Raw genomic sequence first — 22450 nt, forward strand, 5'->3', positions numbered from 1 at the left:
GCAGCAGCTCTTCACGAAAAAAAAAAAAAAGGAAACAAGAATAAAGTTTTTCACAAGGTAGGAATAATTTGGAAATCAATGATTTGAAATGTATCACACATTGTTTAGAAACTTGAGAGGAAAGGCTCTGAATTATAGATGTTAATTTTCATTCATTAAATACTTCTTCAAACAGTATCTGAAGGAGATGAAAAGCACTAAGTTGTACTCATCATATGCAGATTCCGACAGAAGTCATGATAGCAAATGCAAATTTAGCATTCTAAGCCTAGGCTCTTCAGGAGTGGGGGGGGGAGAAGTTTCCCCCCAATCTTTTCCTTACCAAAAGCAGCAGGCAGCAGCGGGCGACAGCCACAGTGTGTTGCTTTAAAAAGGACACCAGGTATTGGGGGGCCTTTCCTAGAACTGGGCAGATGGACCAGCACTAGTCAGCTTTATGCTGCCTCATTTACTTAGTGTTTTGCAATCCTTAATGTGCACAGCTGGCAGCTGAATGCAGGTCTGATTCTAACAGTTTAGACATCTTTAGATGTAGCAGATGGAAAATTTTACACAAATAAAGTAGGAAAAAGTGTGCAATTAAGGTTCTTTTTTAAAAAAAAAAGTGGAGGGGGAGAAAAAAAATCTGTAGTTGCTCGATGCATCCTCTACTCCATTTGTGAAGATCCCCCTAAGTGGGTGGCCATCTTTTCAGTGTCCACATCCCTACCTTCATGGCACACTACATTTAATGCTGGACACATGCCCAACTCTAAACTTCTATTTTTGTTGAGTGTGAATGAAATACAAAATGCAGCAATCAGCAAAAACGGGGTGATGGGAAGGGGGAAGGCCAGACTAATAATGTAATTGTATCAGCCTAGGACATTATGGTTGCATTCCAAGCTATTTAAGTCACAATGGTAAAATCTTTGGCAGAGCTTATCCACCGTGCCCCCCACCTCCCCAAGACTTTCATTATTATGGGTTGTAAAGAAAATGATATTTTTTATTTAAAAAAAAGTCTTATGGAATGTATCACTTTCTTAGATCTTGTAGACATGCCTTAGAAACCATAACACAAAATATGAGTTACTTACAATAACTAATTTTAATCCCATCTGCTAAGTATGACAACATTAGCATTTCCACTTAATTAAAAACACCCTTAAAGCAGCAATGTTTTAATCACTCCATTTTATTTACTCTCCTCTGGTGTCACTTATAATTGTAACTTTTTATTTTTTTTAATAATGAGAAGGGTTTTTTTTTCCCCTCTCTGCATCACATAAAAAAGTGCTGTCGATAATTAGCAGTCTTCTGTTATTACTAGACTCAGGTGTCACAACTGTGTCTCATCCTCATTACAGTAAAAAATTTCACCTATCAGATTCATTATTGCTAGATAATGCAACTGAGAGACTTAGCGGGCCCTCCAGAAAAGTAATTCAGCCAAGCAAAATTATCAGCTAATTATATTTAGAATCAGACGCCCAACAACTATTTGCAGATAAATTGTATGAATTGAAGGGAATAGATTTGAATATTAAGATTCATAGATTTAGCAGATGATTTGTTAATTGGAATATAAAGGTCATTTTAACAATGGAGTTATGGGGACTCTGTTGTTTCATCAGAGATACTTGGAATTAAGAATCAAAATAAAGGATAAGTGTGGTTGCCATGGTTTGAACTTATCATCTACAAGGTTATTATAGAAAAATGTTAGGTTGTTTCTAAATTGCAACCAACATTAATAGGCAGCCTATCTCCCACAATCCATAGACCAACTTCTAGATCCCATTCACATGTGTAAACTAATGGTCAATTTCTCCTTACATATGTATCCTAAGATTAATAGCAGATCACTCTTTGTTGAGTTTAGCTAGCATTTTTAACTGAGTTCTTTTTTCCTTGTTTCTTTTTTAAATGAAAACTTGTGTTATACACTACATTTCATGTTCTGTTTTCCCCAACTCCTCCAGGAATATATTGGCAGTTGTTTATTTTTGCATCAACATGTAAGGTCATTTTCAAATAAAAGGATTAATTCCAAGTCCTACCTTTTATCTGTCAAACTACATAAATATTGGATCCTGGTTTTATTAATTTGTGAGACAGAGAAAGTCTTTACAAAGAAGATGCTACAGTGTTTTAAAGATGACAGTGACTATAACTTGGCCTGCTATTCTGTTTTAGAAAAGGAAATAATAGAAAATACACATTTTTTTTCTTATATAATCTCATCATCTGAACTCTACTGAATTTTGTGTGGCTAACAAAATATGCTTTTAAATTCTCTGAAGAAAACTAATCAATGGCCAAAAAGATACTTCATCACATTTTGTATTCATAAAACATTCCCTTATATATAGTAGATGCCATATCAGGAGGCGCAGTGGTTAGAATGCAAAATTGCAGGCTAACTCTGCCTACAGCCAGGAGTTCGATCTTGACCGGCTCAAGGTTGACTCAGCCTTCCATCTTTTTAAGGCCAGTAAACTGAGGACCCAGATTGTTGGGGGCAAAATGCTGACATTGTAAACGACTCAGAGAGTGCTATAAAGCACTAAGGAGTGGTATATCGGTCTGAGTGGTATATTTATAGATTTTGGACTGGACATCCTACCAAGCTCCCCCAATTTCTGACATGTATGATTGAGTAACACAGGTTAAAGTATGAGCAACCATGGAGATGTGAGGAAGGATGACAATCCAAATAATCTCATGGAATTCTCTATCAGTTTTGTTAGCTGCTTTCTTGTATTTGAGGCTATAGGATTGTATGTAGTTGATACCACTCTGCTGATGGAATGTTTATTAATCTCCTGGAAACTTAAATCAGTGGAACAAAAGAAGGATATTTTTATGTATGTTAATTCTTACTGCATTTGCCTACTTCTCATGCTGATCAAAATAGGGCTATAAAGGGGTGAAGTCCTCCCTTCCTTATACCACTGATGGAACCCTCCACTAGATCAAAAAAGCATTCAGTCTGCTAAATTAACACCTGCTGGATACAAACTGTAATCTTTGCAACTGTCTTTATTTACAATTTAGTTAAGCTATAGATGTTCCATTTCAAAAGCAGAAGTAAAGTCAGCTAAATTAATGTACATGCAAAATGTGTATCTGTTTTAAAAGGAAGAAGGAATGGTTGTGGGGGGTGATGGGGAAGCCCACAAATGTTTTTATGGTCAAAGGGGGTTTGTAATCACATTAATTTTGTACAGATACATGTAATTTTGAAATCACCTTTTAAAGTTTGAAACATCTTCTGTGTTCCAATATTCAAATGGTATCCAGCCCAAATAGTGTTGAGTCAGGGAACAATTCCTCATACTTATTTATGCTGGTAAGTCTAGATCTTTCCCTCATTGGGCTTTTACCCAGGAGAATGGGACAACTCGCCATGGCTAACTTGCCACGGCCAACTCATCATTGCTAAATTGCCATGGCCAACTTGCCATGGCCAATTCGCCACAGCCAATCCACCTTGGGACAACTCGCCACAAGACAATTTAACAATTTTATTTAATTATTTAAAATCATTTTAAAATTATTTTAATTTTGGTCATTCACATTTCATTTTGTCTTTCCTTTTGCATCCTTTCTTTAATCTATTTCACCATTTCTTTGAGATTTTGTAACTTTTATCTCACGGAAAGTTGTCCCTCTGCGAGTTGGCCGTGGCAAATTGTCCTGTAGCGAGTTGGTCGGGATGAGTTGGTTGTGGTGAGTTGTCCTAGACCCTGACCCAGTGCCTTCACATGAGAATGTAGTTGCGATGTTCATCACAATGAAGGCTTATTGATCCTAGAGAAACATCAGGTACTGAACTAGTCTGTGATACATTGGGTCAATGCTGCTTGTTTTTGACAGTATGCTTGAAAAGGAGAGGAAGCGTATTACAGGTTCCTCACTGTTCCCCAGTTTCCATAAAGAAGAACTGCCCATATCCATATCCTGTGTCTGTCTACTGATTATATTTAAAAAAAAAAATGTATGGAGCCATTTAAAGAAAAAGCTATGCCTTGATTTATTTAGCTAACAAAACATACGCTTGCTGTTCCATTATATGCAATTTATATGATCAATATTTTTTTTTTTTTAAGAAAAAGAGCAACTTTGGCATGTAAAGAGATTATACTGATGCTGAGGGAATATGATTGTTGCAATCCAACTTCTGTGCTACTCGCCAAAAATACTCTTTGGGACTCAGTAATGCAATAATAATACACAATCTGCATTCCTCCGTTTTAGGATAGAAGCAGTGCACTGTGGCTGTTACCCCCTCTGTCCGAATGCTTTGGTCTATCCAGAAATATTTCCAGGTAGTGTCCTATCTATACATTTATTCCCCCCCTTTTTTTTAGGGAGAGGTATTTTAATTTATAATTAATTTGAAAATACAAAGTTTGAGTATAAACTTAAGCAAGAGCAATTGTTTACTTGGCAAGCTACCATGTTAGCGCTAAGGAATTTTTTAATGTGTTTTAATACATTAGACGAAGTTTATATTTACCATCTGTTCTTTCAAGATAACACAAAAGCTAGTTTTGAAATAGCATTCTTCATTGTTAGTATACACAGCCTATAATGATAGATTTTATTAAAAAGGTCGCTTTGTCTATGATAGCTTGCAGATTTTTTTTCCTTTTAATAATATTCAGAGGGGGGCGGAAAATAGGCCTGAAAAATCATACCAATTTTTTTTAAAACAATTTAGTACTTAATAGTAGTCCTACAATGGGGTAACACTAATGTAGTACCAATTCTTTGAAAAAAAAAATCTCATCACTAAATGTCTCATATATGCATTGTGTTACATTAATATAATGTATTTTAATCACCCAAAGGAGATGTCTAAACAGCACAACTACATAGCCTTATTTAGCATTAAACATCCTTGTGAGCTGAGGTAACCTTATAAAATCATGCTTAAATAATGTAAAACACGAGGCGGCACAGAGCAATATGCATTTTTAATTAGTAAAGTGACTAATATCGAGTGTGTGCTTTGAGGTTTTTGTTTCATTAAAAATGTATCTGTTTTTCCTGCAGCTGAATATCTGTATTCTACACCTGAACAGCTTATTAAAAGGCTTCAGAATTTCTGCAAGAGACCAGAGATTGTAAGGAAACATCTCTATAAGGTATTTATTCCTTATAGCAACATGATGCTGTCTTTGGCTTAGTGGAAAAAAACAGAACCCACACCCAACCCTCCTTCCAAAACAAGGAGAGAAAAAAAACAAGAAACATTTAATTAACATCCTACTGTTTAAAGGAAACATGCTATGGAGGGATATTAGTTGTTATACTAACAAGGATTAATTACACTGGATGCCACTTGTATTAACCCAAGGTCTTATGAAATATGTGCACTTAGTATATGCTATACACTTTGTCTTCTTTTTTAATTTATTGTTTTCTAAAGTGACTGTCCGCCACACATGGACCCAAGAGGCTTATAAAAATGAACCTGGATTAATTTAATCCATTAGTTTAAAAGGAAAGTAAGAGAGGGGGAGAGAGATCCTACAATTATGTTAATAAGAGGAGCTTACTTTGTCCTATCAGATGATGGCCCAGGTATATTTCTCCCTCTGCTTTAACTTGTTTTGATCATTTCAGAGCATGTCTAATGCACTGCATTGTGGCGATCTGTCTATCTGTCTGTCCATCCATATGGACAGACAGACATACATGCATACATACATACGTAACTATACACACATGTATATTTACATATATTTTTATTTATTTATTTGTATCCCACCTTTGTTATTCTGATAAGCAACTCAAGGCAGCAACCATATCCAGCACACCTTCTTCCTCTTATTTTCCCCAGAACAATAATCCTGTAAATGTGAATTGGGCTGAGAGAGTCACTGGCCCAAGGTCACCCAGCTGGCTTTCATGGTCAAGACAGAACTTGAATTCCCAGTCTCCAGATTGGTGCCTTACTCACTGAACCAAACTGGCTCTTTATACAAGTTCTGCCTCACCCAAACCTCTGTAAATGAGTCCAGTTTGGTTCTTTGCCTTTTAATGGCATTTTTAGGCTAAGTTCAGAAAAGGAGAAATCCTGTTCCTCTTCATGTTTTTATCCTCCTGTACCAGTGAGTAATGCAGCAAGTAATGCAGAATATGCTAAAATATTATTTCTTTTATTCATTAAACATGAAACTCAGTCAACTGAACATTCAAAAATGAATCACAAATACCATTGACTGGTGCTAATGGTTGATACGGGTTGCTGCCAGCGTCCTAGGTATCAACCAAGTACCTTCTTAAGATGTACGATGTTCCAAGTAGTGCAGTTTTTTGCAGTTCCGCTGGTGTTATTGCAGGAAGCTGCAATTTGTTGATGTATATTATAAAATTCTTGGACATGGTACCAAGTGCCCCGATAACAATGTATATCACTGTTACATGTTTCATCCATAGTCATGTAGTTTCGATGGCCAGGTCACAATATTTCATGATGATGATGATGATGATGATGATGATGATGATGATGATTTGTTAAATTTATTTGCCACCTATCTTGCCGTAGCACTACTCTAGGAAGCTTACTAAAAGAAAAAAGATAATGTCCAAAAAGATGTCCAAACTATTCTACAATGCTCATGCATGAAATCTGCAAGTCCCACATTTGATGTTTTTAGATTTCCAGAATGAATAAAAAGAGGAGGCAAAGGTGCAGGTCTTCCTGTTTTTGGAACATCGTGGTAGGAGATGCAACAGGATGCCCTGAGTACTTACTCAGGCACATTTCTCATATCCCAACTCTCCTTTAAAAAAAAAAAAAACTCTAAAAAGAAATGAACAGCCATGTTTGTTTATAAAGGTGTCCATAAGCACTTCTTGGTTGATTCTAGCTGAAGTGGCAATAATGTGGGGACTAATCAAGACGGCAGAGATCAAGGACACCAGCTTGCTTTTTGACAAATGGCTATTTCTGACGAGCGCTGCTCAATGAGGTTGCCATTACCAGAATCAGCCAGTTCCTTCTGTGACAGCCATTTTACAAGTACATCCATAACAGTCTCTCAAATTCCGGCAGTTTCTACTGACCCAAAATATTTTCCTCTTCCTTTGCTACAATGTATAGTTCTGCTGTATCAAATAATGTTGAAAATTGTGGGTGTTTGCATTATAGGTAGTCCTTGTTTAGCAACATTTGGGATTGACAACTCAGTCAATAATGAAGTGGTCACTAAGTGAAACCACAGCTGTGCTTGCTTGCTTGCATGAATGCTTGCTTATTTATTTGTTTGTTTGTTTATCTGTCTATCTATCTATCTATCTACCTACCTATCGTGTTTCCCTGAAAATAAGATCCTGTCTTATATTTTTTTTGAACCCTGAAATAAGCGCTTGGCCTTATTGCCATGCACTCAAAAGCCCGATTGGGCTTATTATTAGGGGATGTCTTATTTTGGGGGAAACAGGGTACCTACCTACCTACCTACCTATCCAGGAGTGGTATTCATTCATTGCGAACTGGTATTCCCTACCAGTTCGCAAATGTGCGCTTCGCAAAAGACCTTCTGCGCATGTGCAGTCTCAAAAACGTGGAAAAATGGGATGTCATGACATACGCACAGGTGGGCAGGGCATCCCGCAGTCGTCCATACCGGTTCGCCCTAACCAGATAGAACCGGCTGAATACCATCTATCTATCTATCTATCTATCTATCTATCTATCTATCTATCTATCTATCTATCTATCTATCTATCTATCTATCTATTTATCTATCTATCTATCTATCTATCTATCTATCTATCTATCTATCTATCTATCTATCTATCGTGCCTATCTGCCCTGCAAAATAACTCGGGGGAACTTATGATCTTACTTCAGCTTTCCTGTGCTTTGTGAAGGTTATAAACATGGGAATTGGTCATAATGTTAACTTTTTCTTCTGCATCATAACTGCAAATGATCACTAAACTATTGTTTGGGGAGGGGGGGGGCTTATTTAATCTAATTTCAATTCCCAGCCCCTGTATTCTTATACTATCTCGGTACGTGCATCATTGCTCTAGTTTTTGTAGTGTTCATTCCTTATCAGTATGATTCAGAAACATAACACTCTGTGGGGTCCCTGATGCTCTCTGAGCTTACTTGTTTTCTTGCAGAAATTTCATTACCCTAACTAAGTAACACCATCAGTGCTAGTAAGGAGTGTTCTTTGCTGTCAGTTTACATTCTTTATGTCACTTTGCATTCAGAATATAAACTGACAGCAAACTGCGCTCCTTACTAGCACTGATGATGTTACCTAGTCAGGGTAATGAAACGTTTGCAAGAAAACAAGCAAGATCAGAGATTACCAAGGACCCCTCATTTCAACCCTGAGCTACAAATATTCTACTTCATTGGTACATAACATTCTGTCCCATAAGTGTGCTTTCTGTTAGCTTCTCTTGGAAACTGTAGCAGAGGGCCAAGCCATATCAGTACAGGTAATCCTCAATTTACAATCACAACTGAGATCAGAATTTCCATTGCTAAGCAAGGTGGTTCTGAAGTGATTCGCGCCTGATTTTATGATCTTTTTGTCCCCGGTTGTTAACTAAATCAATGCAGCTGTTAAGTGATTCACATACTTGTTAAGCAAATCTAGCTTCCCCCTTGACTTTGCTTATCGGAAGCCACTGGGAAGGTCACAAATGACTATCACATGACTCTGGGACAGGGCAGCAGTTGTAAATACCTGCCAGTTGCTAAATGCCCAAAATTTGATCATGTGACCGTGGAAATGCTGTGAGAGTCCTAAGTGCAAAGGATTGGTCCTAAGGTGGTTTTTTTTTTTTTTTCAGCACTGTTGTAACTTCAAAGAGTCACGAAACTAACAGGTTGCAAATCAAGGACTCCCTGTAATGGGGTTTTAATATGCCCCGTTTTGTAGACGAGGACCTCACTTGGCAGTTTGACCTTAATCTGAAATTAATTTGCAGCGAATATGATCTCTCTTAATGTATTTCATATTTTTGTTTCCTTTTTGTCACGTTAAAAAAAATAAAAAGTATAATTCAGCAGCAATTTTGCAAGGAGGTTTGGGATCACAGTTTGTTTATTTATTTATTTATTTATTTATTTATTTATTTATTTATTTATTTATTTATTTATTTATTTATTTATTTATTATATTTCTATACCGCCTTTCTCCCGTAAGACTCAAGGCGGTGTACAGTCAAGAAAAATATAGACGCACAAACATCATAAAATTGCTAATTAAAATTATTACTTAGTTTGGTCAATTAAATAAAACCCAGAATTAGATAACATTTAAAAAATCATTCACATGTTCGTATGTTTAGCCCCGCCTGTTGGAACATCAGGGTCTTGAGGGTTTTTTGAGATGAGGCTTTGGAGGTTGGGTTGCAGGTTGTTTAGGGGAAACGACATGTGAAAATGTTCCTAATAGATAGTGCTTTTCCGTGCTGTCCATGAAGTCCATACTTTTCCCTACAACAGTACGTCTTGCTGCTTTATATTCTTTGGGGGGCGTGGGGGGTGGAAGTGTCACATCTGCCTTCTTGATTCCTAGATGGCCCAGAAATAGTGTTGATTCTGCTGCTAATAAATAAATGCTTGATAATACGACCAGGCTACAATTTATATGCATTCTGTTTAGGATAAAGGCGCAATTATATGCCTCCTCCCTTCCCCAAAAGAATTTCTGACTCCTCCCCTTGATACTTTTTTATAACTCTTCCATGCCTCGTCTCCCCACCCCCAGTGCCCCACATTTGTGCGAGTGAATGAAAATAATTTTGTTCTTTACACATGCAGTTTTTATGGGTGACCTACGAGTGGACATTTATGTGAGGGCACATCAACAGGGAATATTGTTTCTGCAGGAAATGGTTAAACCTCGAGAAAAAAAAAAGGAGAGAACCAAAAATGCAATTTAACACCCAATTTCAAGCTCATTATCTTTCATTGTCTATTAAGTTGGCAATGGTTCAGAAGGTAGCTCATAATAGTTTAAAATGCTGACTGAACACTTCCAGTGTTCAACATTACTTCTTGAGTCAATAGTATCGCATAGCTGTACATGGAGGCTTCAGAGAGAGAGAGAGAGAGGGGGAAAAGAATTCTTAAATGTTTACCTTGACATTAGTTCTTCCTGGAACTGCAGTTAGACAGTTTTGCTTCAGACAGCTTGCTTACTTGGGGGGTGGGGGGGCAGGGTCTTTTGGGTTCCAGGGAATATTTCCATTTCATTGTGGGCTGGAGAGTATTAATGAGTATGATTTCTAAAAGAGAGAGAGAGAAAGAGAGATGCCTTTTATACAAGTTCCAGTGAGTAAAATGCTTAATTGGCTACATTGGCTCCTTGCTAAATTATATCCAGGCAGTATTACCTGGCATGATCTCCACATACTTGGATAAATGTATGCTCATTACACCTGATGGATGCAAATTCTTCCTAATCTAATTCTGGGAATCCCTACATGGCAACTACATGGACCTCTGTGGTTCTGCCTCCAAGGGAATGAAATCCCACATTTATGGATGGAACTGGACCTACCATTAGACAGAACTGAGGAAATCTTTTAATGCAGAGTTCTCCAAACTTGGCAACTGTGTAGGACTTATTTTTTATTTTATTTTTATTTTTATTTTATTTTGAATTTGTATACCGCCCTTCTTCCTGAGGACTCAGGGCGGTGAACAGCCAAATAAAAACATCAAATACAAATATTAAAATACAGTTAATATATATATATATAAATTTGGCCCCATTAATTAAAAACGATAAACAAAACAATTAAAACACTTAAAAAATTAGGCCAGCCCGGCTTGCTGGAAAAAGAAGGTTTTAAGGGCATGGCGGAAGGCACTGAGGTCATGGATTCTCCTTATCTCTGGGGGCAACTGATTCCAGAGGGTAGGTGCCCCCACAGAGAAGGCCCTCCCCCTGGGGGTCACCAGCCTGCACTGTTTGGCTGATGGCACCCCAAGGAGGCCCTCTCTGTGGGAGCACATGGGTCGATGGGAGGTCGTCGGTGGCAGCAGGCGGTCTCGAAGATAGCTAGGCCCTATGCCATGGACTTCAATTCCCAGAATTCCTCAGTCAGCAGGAATTCTGGGAGTTGAAGTCCGCAAGTCTTAAAGTTGCCATGATTGGAAGAAGCCTGTTCTAAGGTGAGAGAAGCCTGATGAGATATAAGGATAGCTATCCCTACCCATGCCATTTGTTGGAAGACAGGCAATTGGCCTTCCAACCTGCACTCTGCCAAGATGGGGAAGAAAGTGTCCCATTCCCAAGAAATTTAACAAAAGAAACAGCTGCCGGATGAGCTGTAAGTTAAGCAGAAAGGGAGGTGCTACCATATTCTTCATCTCCAACAGAAAACTCTTTTGACTCTGGGCTTTTTGCAAATGTGGAGGCAAAGTACAATGAAGTCCATCTGCCTATCTCATGGGTTTGCCAAACATTGCTTCATAGTAATCTGCTGAAGGCCGAGATAAAAATATGAACCGAAATAATAGAACTTGTTCTTTATCTTAAAAGATCCCGTGTTTAAAATATAATTTCCCATCTATCCTGCATCCTTCCGGAACCCATTGATCTGTTTCCTAGATATCTATTCTTCCAACTGTATGTTGTAGATCTTACTGTTTTTTGTTTGTTTGTTTGTTTGTTTTAATTTGATTTATATGCCGCCCTTCTCCGGAGACTCAGGGCGGCTTACAATGCGTTAAGCAATAGCCTTCATCCTTTTTTATATTTATACAAAGTCAGCTTATTGCCCCCACAACTGGGTCCTCAATTTACCTACTTTAGAAAGGATGGAAGGCTGAGTTAACCTTGAGCCTGGCGAGATTCGAACCTGTTGCTATAAACAAGAAACACTATTTTCTTCAAAGCAAAAATATTATTCTTTGCTTTTCAGGTTTAGTTTTCTGTCTCCCCCAGTATTCCTTACCCAAGTTCAATCTATTGATGTTGTACTTTTTCTGACCCAGATAGGGGTCACTTATTTTTCATATAAATGAGAGCTGCTGCTAAGGTATGATGGAAGGACCCAAAATGTGGTTCTTATGGGGCGTCCCCTCTTATGGAACAGTTTGTCCCCCAAGGCGAAGTTGCCCCTCGCTATCCTGGCCTTCCAGAGGTTAGTAAAAACCTCACTGTTCCAGAAGGCTTAAATAGTATACATCAAGAACTTATGACATCTATGTTACTATTCTAACATATAACTTCTTTATTATCGTTATTGTATTGTAAATGTCTGTACCCCACGTACAGTTCATCTGGACAGAGACAGTAGAAAATTGCATAAATTAAATAAGGTACCCATATTTTCCCACGTGCAAATGTTCTTCAGACAGCCACATTTGCTTCTTAAATGCTTTATACATTTTACAAAAAGCTTATAAGTCTAGCTGCAATGTTTAACTCTTTTCCTAATTGTTGTTTTAAGTGCAAGTCCAAACCAGTGAAACCGGGACTTAGTCTTGCCATAGGTTTGGCTGAAACCGGAGAAAGACCATCCTGCAGCTGTGGGCACAGCTCTTTCTTTTTCTACGAGAATTGGCTGGAGTTTCAGTGAAATGCAAAAACCTGAAAAGCAAATGGGAGTGTTTCACTTTGTACCGTATATACAGTTTAGTCACTAATTTCAGCCCAATGTAGAAAATACGGGCTGGGGCAGTCAGCTGTTTTCTTTCTTTCTTTGTGTTTTGCTGTGAGCCTATTAATAACATAGTGTAAACTAGTGATATTATTGCATTGTCAATTATATGCAGCTCCTGTGCCAAGTTAAAAAGTTAGAGGCAAAAGAGAGACAGAATTATGCTTGCTACAAAAAGGTAATCAATGTAAACAATATGGCACAGCAACATGTTATGGCTAAGCCCTGGGTGTATTGTTCCATACAAAGTGAATCTGAGACTTACTCCGTTCTTGGTGTCTATTGGGAAGACACAGCCCCAGCCATGGTCCCTAGTTTAGCGGCAGTGAAATCAACAAGTCACATAGTTTCTTCTAAAAGCATCTATTTTAATACCTTTTGTTCATTATAGTTAGTAAAAGCTATAAAATTATACCTATATTTGGATTCATTTCTCTTGGCAATAGTCCATACAAACTTTATCCTACAAACATTTCTGGGTAATCAGAACAGAACAGGATTAAACATGGCATTTGTTGCCTTTTGAGTTAGTTTTACTCTCTGTAAGTTTTGGCATTCAAGAATGTTTCCCAATGCTATAGATGATAGGCAGGCAGGCAGGCATCTCTTTGTGGTTTCTCATTTGTAATCTCATCTTCTTTATATTAGTCAATCATCCTAAGCAGCAAACAAAACAGCTCCTAGCAATTATTGGCAGATTTGGAAAAACAAAGTAGAATTAGATTTGGTTAGGCCTTGGATAGAGGGAAACTCTAAGGTTGTAGGTTGGAGAGAAAAGATGAAAGCCTATCTTAGAAAAAAAAGCAGTATTAAGACTATATCGTACCAAGAAAACTATATGGCGACATCCATGAAATCACTAGAGCTGAGACCTCCTTTTCTTCTAGCAACAAGATCTATTGGACTCCAGTACAAGTGAGTGTTGGGATATGATTGCTACCCCAGGCCAAAATAGTTGTGAGAAAACTATTGGATGTGCTGGATGTTGATTATATAAAAAATCATCATGAGTCACTAAAAGAGTATCAAGATATCCATAGGAAATGGGCAAATTGTTATGCTCAAGTGGCAATTGGTCATCCACTCGAAAGAGACTGTGGGGTCATTTCTGGAGTTCTACTGGCATTAAGTGGCTTCTGTTCTTTTAGCTTCTTTGGGTCACATTTTTTCCACATCTTTGCCTCTTTCACCCCCTTTCTCCCTCCCCCTCCCATTCTTTGGAGTTCACTTCTTTGCCCCTCCTGGAGAATTTCAACTCTCTCGTCTTTTCTGGTGCATTTCAGTGGTACAACGCTTTCCTCCGGTCCCTTCCTTTTCTCCCCCAAGAAGAAAACTTGCAGGTATCATTTGAATCTGCCTAAGGCAGGAAGACAAACACATACATCCACACACACACACACACACACACACACACACACACACACACACACACACACACTTTCTTGGAATAATGCTTCCCTCACTGCCCACCTAGTTTGCAACCTTCCTTACCCACTCCCGTATCCAAATTTCCTTGCAAATCTTCCTCCTTGCAAGATCTCTTGCAAGAAGCTGCTGCTCTTTTCTTCATGAAAAGGAAAATAGGATAAGAAGAGGGGAGGGGAAGGAAAGGAAGGAAAGGAGGAAAAACAAGTCTTCATGCTCTCTGGGAATTGAATTCTGGCTTATATGATCCTTTGAGTTGCATCGCCTAGGAAAGCAAGAACAATGTTCTCCAATCAGAGATTGAGACAGTCATTCAGAAGTCAACCTTCAAGGCAACGATCAGCAGCAATTAGGAGCCAGTCACCAGCAGCAGACAGCCAGCAGTCTCTCACCTTCCTTGGCACTTGATTCAGTACGGCTCTTCTAATTTCCTTGCCAAACTCCCATTTGCTTCCCCTATTTGTTTTGCTTAAAAAGATAGGCAATTAAACTAGGAAGCTGCCTGCTTCCTAGTGAGATTTATCCTTTGGTTGCTTGATATAACAGGAGGTTATAGGTAACTGTGGCTAATGTCTATTTCTGATATCTTGCTTAACTTTCATCCCTGAACTAAACAGTGGTCACCAACCAAACGCAGGCCAAACCTGGATCTACTTAGATGCAGTTGGATGCATCCTGTTTCTTAGGGCTGTGCTTGAAAAAGCAGATTATTTAAAAGACATAGCAAGAAATGTGTAGCCCAGAATAGAAGCACCTGAACCTGCATCCTGATGCAAACAGTTGATCCTGTTACTAAAATACTCCAGATTCTTTCTCTCTTCCTCTTTCTATTTCTCTCTCTCTCTCCCTCTCTCCATTTTCTCCTTCACCACCAGCCTGAGACCAACCTTCACCCCAAATAGTAATGAAAATATTAGTAAAAGGAAAACAAGGCAGAGCCCAGAGCAGGAAAAGATGGAAAAGATGTCAGAGTTTGAGATGGGGTGGAGAAGCAGAAATGAACCTTCGGTCCTTGGAGCAGAACTGGAAGGCAGACTGCTTTCAGATGAAACCTTTGCTCCTTTTAGTCCTGTGAAAGAGCTACTTAAAGCATCACAGCCAAGAAAGGGGAAATTTGGATTGTACCACCTTGGCATTTCATTTTCAATTTTAACTGCAGGTGTGAGAAATACAGACTGGGTTTGCAAAACGCAGTTAGCCAGGTCTGTTAAAGACTTAAAAGACTGCATGTCCGTGTTTGATAACTCAGGATATTCCTTGAAGTAACCAGTCAAAGAGTTGGATTGGTTGTATTTGTGCAGTCTTTCGTTTGCCTTTCACCATGTTATTTTCAGCTCCTTTGGGATACTCCGACTTTAGCCCAAAGAGAAGGTTTAGCTGAGCATTAAGTTACACTCCAAGGTACAGTAGGAAGTAATGCTGCCATAGTGAGTAGCAGAACCTTCAGTATAAAAGCAAGGGCATCAAACTTTCTATTTCAAAACTATATGGGGAGTACAAGCTTCCAGCATCCTTTAGGGAGGGAATTAAAATGGGCTGATGAGTTAGAAACATTGGAGAAAGGGCATCAGAGCACATAGGGGAATAGGGTAAGAGTGGAATCTTTTGAGTCCCTGGAACATGTCAGGATGGGGAGAGAGATATAAAATAGTTTTTTTTTTTTACAAGAGAGAATCATTTAATTTTGCAGAAAAGACATTAACAGGAGACTGCAGAAGGCACGGGTGACCTCTTTCCTATTGTTTAATTCAGTAGCAAGCAAGGTTTTTAATTTCATGCCTTCCCATCCCCACATCCCCCACCCCCACCCCTAGATTTCTGGGTTGCCAGAACGGGAATATTCCATTTTGCAACAGGGAGTAGGTGGTTAGAGGTTGAAAGTAAAACAGTGGATGATACTCATGTCATCATTTGTCACAAAAGACAGGTAACATTATTAATAGTAACTTTTTTCCTTTGCCTTAGAACTGACTTTACACAACCCTGTCATTAACTGGTTACTGCTTCCTAGACACCAATACAAATTCCCGGCCTTTTTTTTTTTTTTTTTTTTCAGAGTTACTTATCTTACATTCATCTTGAGGTGGTCCACCAGGCCCATAAATGGGATTTCCTGTAACTAAGACCTTAAAAATGGAGCAAGTGAGGGAGAGAAGAATAAAGGGAGAAGGTAGTGGTCATATTTTACTAATAGAAGGAAGAGGCTGTTGTGATAATTTACTAATAGAACCATTACAGATTTGTCCTTTCTTGTTATTGATTTTGCAATATGTGGCGAAAGTTTTATCTATTTCTTATTTTTGTGCTACTTTTCAACTGTAGCACCAGGACAATTTACAACAACAAAAAGAATACACATATACAAAAGAAATAATGTATATTATAAATAATAATAAACATTACAAGTAACTTATTACGACAGGAATAATAACTACTTGAGGAACCATCTCACACTGATGGGATTTTTTTTTTTCTTTTTAATTTGATTTATATGCCGCCCTTCTCCGGAGACTCAGGGCGGCTTACAATGCGTTAAGCAATAGCCTTCATACTTTTGTATATTTATACAAAGTCAGCTTATTGCCCCCACAAACTTGGTCCTCAATTTACCTACCTTAGAAAGGATGGAAGGCTGAGTCAACCTTGAGCTTGGTGAGATTCGAACTTACAGTAATTGCAGACAGCTGGTGTTAATCACAATGCTATCAGTCTGCTGAGCCACCAGGGATTGATCAATCAAGGAATTTTGGCTGGCCAAATCCATGAGAAGAGCCTTTTCTGCCATGGCTCCTGTCCTTTGAAATATTTTACTCCCTGAGGGGAGATTGGCTTCCACCCTCCTAACTTTTCATAAGAGCCTTAAGACCAGATGGTTTGAGGATCCAAAGGAGGAGCTTCGTAGTCGAGGTGGTTAACTAATTAAAAGCTAATCCCATCCCCCCACCTATGTGTCCAGCTCCCTCCTTTGCCATCTTGTGTTAATAATTTTATCTGATGTGTTATTTTATAATTGATGATTTTAATGTTTTTTAATGCCCAGAGCTATTGGATACGAGATAGGCGGCAAAACTCGTAACAAATAAATAAAAAATAAAAACTGAAGCAACCAATGGAATTAAAGGTAAAGGTTCCCCACGCACATATGTGCTAGTCGTTTCTGACTCTAGGGGGCAGTGCTCATCTCCGTTTCAAAGCCAGAGAGTCAGAAGACGTCTCTGTGTTTATGTGGCCAGCATGACTAAATGCCGAAGGCACACGGAACGCTGTTACCTTCCCACCAAAGGTGGTCCCTATTTTTCTGCTTGCATTTTTTACGTGCTTTCGAACTGCTAGGTTGGCAGAAGCTGGGACAAGTAACGGGAGCTCACCCCATTATGCGGCACTATTGATTCAAACCGCTGAACTGCCGACCTTTCGATCGACAAGCTCAGCATTTTAGCCACTGAGTCACTGCGTCAGCATAAAAAGACCTCTGCATAGAATAGGAGGAACAATGGGAAGGACACAGGTGAAATCCTCTGGGAGAGCATTCCGTAAATAGGATTATGAGAAAACCTGTTCCCTGAACATCTGTATCTTTCTGTTTATGATGCACCCAAATATTGCTGAAACTTCAGTTGAGAAATAATCCTTCTGCCATTTTCAGCTTAGAGTAGGGGAAAGAAGTACAGGGAATCATCCCATGATTGTAGATTTATCCTACAAATGATGGTGTGGGCACTGAAGATGATAAATTTTGTACAGATGTGCATAGCATCTGATGAATCAGAAGCATTAACCTTCTTGCTAGGAAATGGGCAACATTATCCGAAAGATTTTATCTTTACACAGGATCAAGATTATAGACGCAGGTAGTTTTAAAAAGAAAACACAGAAAGGAATGAATTACATACCAGAGAAGAGGACTTAAAAAAGCAAAAAGAAAGAACAAGGAATCCCTGAGAGTTAACATTGATGGTGAAGCAAAGGGGAATTGAGAAGATAAGGAGGATAAAGAAAGAATTGTAGATAATTACCTTCAAGACAATTCTGGAAAAAAAATGCAGGGCAAGGAGAAGACATGCCAACTTTTGAAGAAATCCATTACACAGGTCAAAACTCATAAGGACATAGGCTCTTTTGTACTGACATTGGTCCATCAAGAGTAACGAGCAGCGCTCCAAGATTTCAGATTAGAGTTTTGCTTGTCATATCTGAGGGTGCCAGGGATTCTTGACCTCTGCCCCTCCCCCATCTCATGTAACCATCAGTTTATCTTGTTCCCTGCCATCTTCTCAGATCAGTCTATAATCAAGTCAACAATAAATGTATGCAGGGAGCAGGTAAACTGAATCACAGATCAGAATTAAAGACTATTCATCTTAGCATAGGTTTCCTTGCTTTGGCCTAAATTACATGGGAGTAGGGAGATATGGATTGCAGTACTGCCTGCTTTTCCCCTTTGCATAAAAGGCTGGTAAGGGGAAATGGTGGTTTATATTTGGACCAGGAAATTGAGGGAAAGGGTTTAATCCTTTAGTCTACAGCTATGCCCACCCCATCTTTATTCAATTTGCTGTTAGTTATAGAGAAGGAAAGACATTCCAAATGACTACTTCTCTATCTTTCTCTGTCTTCCATAATAGTCCCAACAGATTGAGGAAGAGAATGATTTGAATTCAGGTACCAGAATGTGGGAGGAGGATTAATCCTCTTCAGTTTCTTTTAAACAAAGAAAAGGGATGCTAGAAGATTTTATTCCCCTTTTCCCATAAGCGATCCCGTCTGGCCCTTGGCCTACCCAGCAAAATTATTATGTTGCTTTTATGCAATCAGTTCTTATCTAACAGGGAGACTTACCTGTTTGTAAAGATCAGTTAATATAATGTTTCCAAATCAACATTTATTACTCTTAATGAATAGTAAAGCATTAATGTAGGTGCTTCTGTATCCTAATGATCTGTGTATTATAACAAAATAAAACCAGAGACGTCTGCCGTTGCTAAAATGAGGGTGTACTGGAAGAGTAAATGAAATTGATAGAATGGGTGATAAACATTTACAGGGTTTTGTTTTTTTTAATGGGAAAGGTGATTGCCAATATAGATCAATGAACAAACACCAGTAAAATGTGTTCCTTCTGCTCTGGGATCCAATGCAAACCTCTCTCTCTCTCTCTCTCTCTCTCCCCCTCCCTCTCTTCTGCTCCCTCTCTCTCTCTCTGTAGAACATATTTTTTCTGTCTGTTTGATCCTGCTTTCAATCCTCTATTAACTATTAATAATTTACATTTGTGAGTCCAAATAAAGTTGTGCTAAATCTCCAAAGGGCAGGGAATTTTTTTGCATACGGACGAAGGAGGAAAAGGAGAGAAGGTACAAAATGAAATAATCTGACTTGTTCTCCAAAGCTTTCCTGATTTCAGGTGAAGTCTACAAAGAGCAACAGTCCAGTCTCACAACAGTTAAGCAACAAAAGCCTCTCCTATTACTTTGCAAAAGTTACATTGACTTGGGACCGAGTCCCTATAGCTTGATCTAACTGGAGGGCAGGATTTTATTTTATTTACATTGGTATTATGCTGGTATTTATACTACCCATGTGATTTTAAGGGAGAATTTCTGAATTGGACATAACTGTGTATCTATGTATTAATCAAATATTTGACAGTGCAAAAAACAAAAACCCTCTTTTATTTTTCGGTCTCCTCTCTCTCTCTCTCTCTCTGTCTCTTTGTTCTCACAGGGTGAAACATCTCAGTTTTCTTGGGCAGCGCTCCATGGTAAATTCAGGTCTCTCCTCACAACAGAACCCAGGGAAGATTTGTGACAGATGGGGCGAAGTCACAAACTTGCAGCCGAAAGCAAAACGGGGAGAACTTTCCAGTATGTGTGTGTCCATATTTACCTGATCAGAGCGAAAGAGGAAAAGAGGCAGAGGAAGCTCAGCCTGGCTGCTTGTCATAGCTGACACAGAGCCATCTGCCACAAACCTGTGGCGGCTTCAGATCTCCGATCCCTGCCACCACTCCAGCTCAAATTAAATGCAGATTCCCGGAGACGTTACGATGGTTACACATGTCCTCGGCATCACAGGCAGGAGACTGAAAAAATAAATGTGGCCTGTTGTATAACTATGCTCATGTATCCCATATGTGGTGCCACATTGAATTTCCGGTGGAATTTGTTTGTATCCTTTGTACTGGATGACACGGAGCCTGCGTGCTTTCCCTTGGCCGACGTGATGGCAGCCAAGATTGCAACTTCAAACATTTGCTGCTCGGCCAGCTTTCTACCTAGACTGCCAGGTTATCCTTGCAGCCTCACTGTGTCCTCCAAGGGCCACAGGGTCTCGAAGGAGGACCGCTGCTCCCTCTCCAACCCACCCACCCTGTCTAATTGGGTAGATCTCTAGGAATTATGGAGAGGCGGAGGTTGCTTTTTTGCACTTCTTCCCACTATCTCTTCCTCCTCTTCTTCCCCTCCCCACTTCCTCCTTTTGCAAATTAATGACTCCATGGCACTGGGGCTTTTAAGTGAAGGTATTAATAAGGGGGTCTGGCAGGTGATCCATGATTCCCAGAGTTGCATTTGCATTTAATTAATCTTAAAGAAAGCGGCAAGATAAACAGCTGTAATTCAAACTAGCATGGGAAATATGCTATATGGTGCCATCTATCCAATGAAACGAAAGGTTGGAGACTAGTTTTATTTCTCTCAAGGCCGGTGAACAGGCAGACATCAGAATTGTTCCATGGGGGCAAAATGCAGATATTTGTGGGGTGTCCCGTCTCCCCCCCCCCCCCGCCGTTATGGCCTGTTTTGTTATTAAGTAGAGGGGATGGGAATGAGAAATTGATACTCCAACTTGCAAGTGGGAGCTTTTCATTATAGATTGATTGTATGTCTAACAATGATAGAGCAACTGCATTTGTTGATGTTAGAGGCTCCAAAATTTCAAATGTGCTACATCTTATTTTTAATAAAGTCCCCCTTTAAGTTTTTATTTAGCATATTCCAGTTATACATACATATATTTATCAATATATTTCAGATGTTTACAAAAGGTGATTACATGACTGCAACCATCCTAAAAACAGGCCAGTTACAAAGCATCCAAATTTTGATCGCCTGACCACAGGGAATGCTACAACAGTCCTAAGTGTGAAAAATGGTTATAAGTCACTTCAGTGCCATTAAACGGGTACTAATCAAATGGTTCCAGGTTGAGGACTACCTGTACTTCATTTCTACATTAAACCTCAGTTGCTGACCTGCATTTAGTCTGTGGCTAAATACAAAAGTTACAAGCATCAGATATACTGAAGTTAAAGTTGTGAGCATTCCTTGATTATGGATGGTAATGGTAACCTGTTTATAAGGATTATCCATCTTGTTAGAGCTATTGTACCAAACCAGGTACCTTATCTTCTGTTTGCCTCTTTTTCCGTTTGTTTGTTTTTTTTAATTTTCCAAGTATCTTGCCTTCTCCAATGACTCTTACCTTTTTATCTTATGTGTCCAAAATATTTAAGCTTTAACGACATCATCGGTGTTGTTCTTTCACCTTCAGTGAGATTCCATCTACCCATCAGGAAAGTGTCTGAGGTTGTTTAAGTTTCTCCCAGCAATATTAATTTTTATTTCTATATCTTCATCTAGCATTTTCCATAACACATTCTGCTTAAGATAAGTAAGAGGATGGTATCAACCCTCGGTGTGCTCCTTCAGGCCAAATTAAATATGATGAAATTCTCTTGCTTTTTCCATTTTTCTGTTGGAATTTAGCAATGTGATCTGCAGTGCCCCAGAATGCAGCTTTAAACATCTGGTAGTTGAGGTTTGGAATGCAGGATACTTCCAGTCTCAGTACTTAAGTAATTCTGAAGATACTTTAGGAGAAGAGGGGCCAAATTTGTTATTTTCTTGCATATCAAATAAATAAATAAATAAATAAATAAATAAATAAATAAATAAATAAATAAATAAATAAAATAATATAATATAATATAATATAATATAATAGTAGTAGTAGTAGTAGAAAAGACAGCAGCAGACAGCAAATATCCCCTCTGCAAAGACACTGAAGAAACAGTGGATCACTTAGCTGCAAAAGAAAGTAGAATTAGAAGTAGAACAACTGTGGCAAAAGAAAGCAAACTTAGTACCAATAACGACCTTAGGTGCAATCCGAAACTATCTGGAGCCCCACTTGAACACCATCGACATTGACAATATCTCCATCAGTCAATTGCAGAAGGTAGCTTTACTTGGAGCAGCTTACATCCTGCAAAAATAGCTTTTAACACTATCAAACATCAACATCTATTTACAACTGTGATGGGCAAGGCCCCATGTGCTCATAAGTTAAGGACTCCCTGTAATAATAGGCATTTTGGGTGTAA

The 22450-nt window shown here is 38.8% G+C and overlaps 1 protein-coding gene across 3 annotated transcripts in view; it reads left to right on the plus strand.

Moving 5' to 3' along the window:
• The window catches only part of GTDC1 (glycosyltransferase like domain containing 1), a 261261-nt gene extending 240213 nt beyond the window's left edge, over nucleotides 1–21048 (plus strand). For all 3 annotated transcript variants that reach the window (XM_070946153.1, XM_070945985.1, XM_070946067.1), the window contains 3 exons: nucleotides 4243–4313; nucleotides 5044–5135; nucleotides 19792–21048. In XM_070946153.1, the coding sequence (XP_070802254.1) occupies nucleotides 4243–4313; nucleotides 5044–5135; nucleotides 19792–19875 (247 nt within the window). In that variant the 3' untranslated portion in view covers nucleotides 19876–21048. The remainder of the gene's footprint in view (nucleotides 1–4242; nucleotides 4314–5043; nucleotides 5136–19791) is intronic.
• The last annotated feature ends 1402 nt before the right edge of the window (nucleotides 21049–22450 follow it).

Source organism: Pituophis catenifer, unplaced genomic scaffold (genome assembly GCF_029215685.1).
Source record: "Pituophis catenifer annectens isolate HBS135680 unplaced genomic scaffold, rPitCat1.0.hap2 SCAF_1, whole genome shotgun sequence".
Lineage (NCBI taxonomy): Eukaryota > Metazoa > Chordata > Lepidosauria > Squamata > Colubridae > Pituophis > Pituophis catenifer.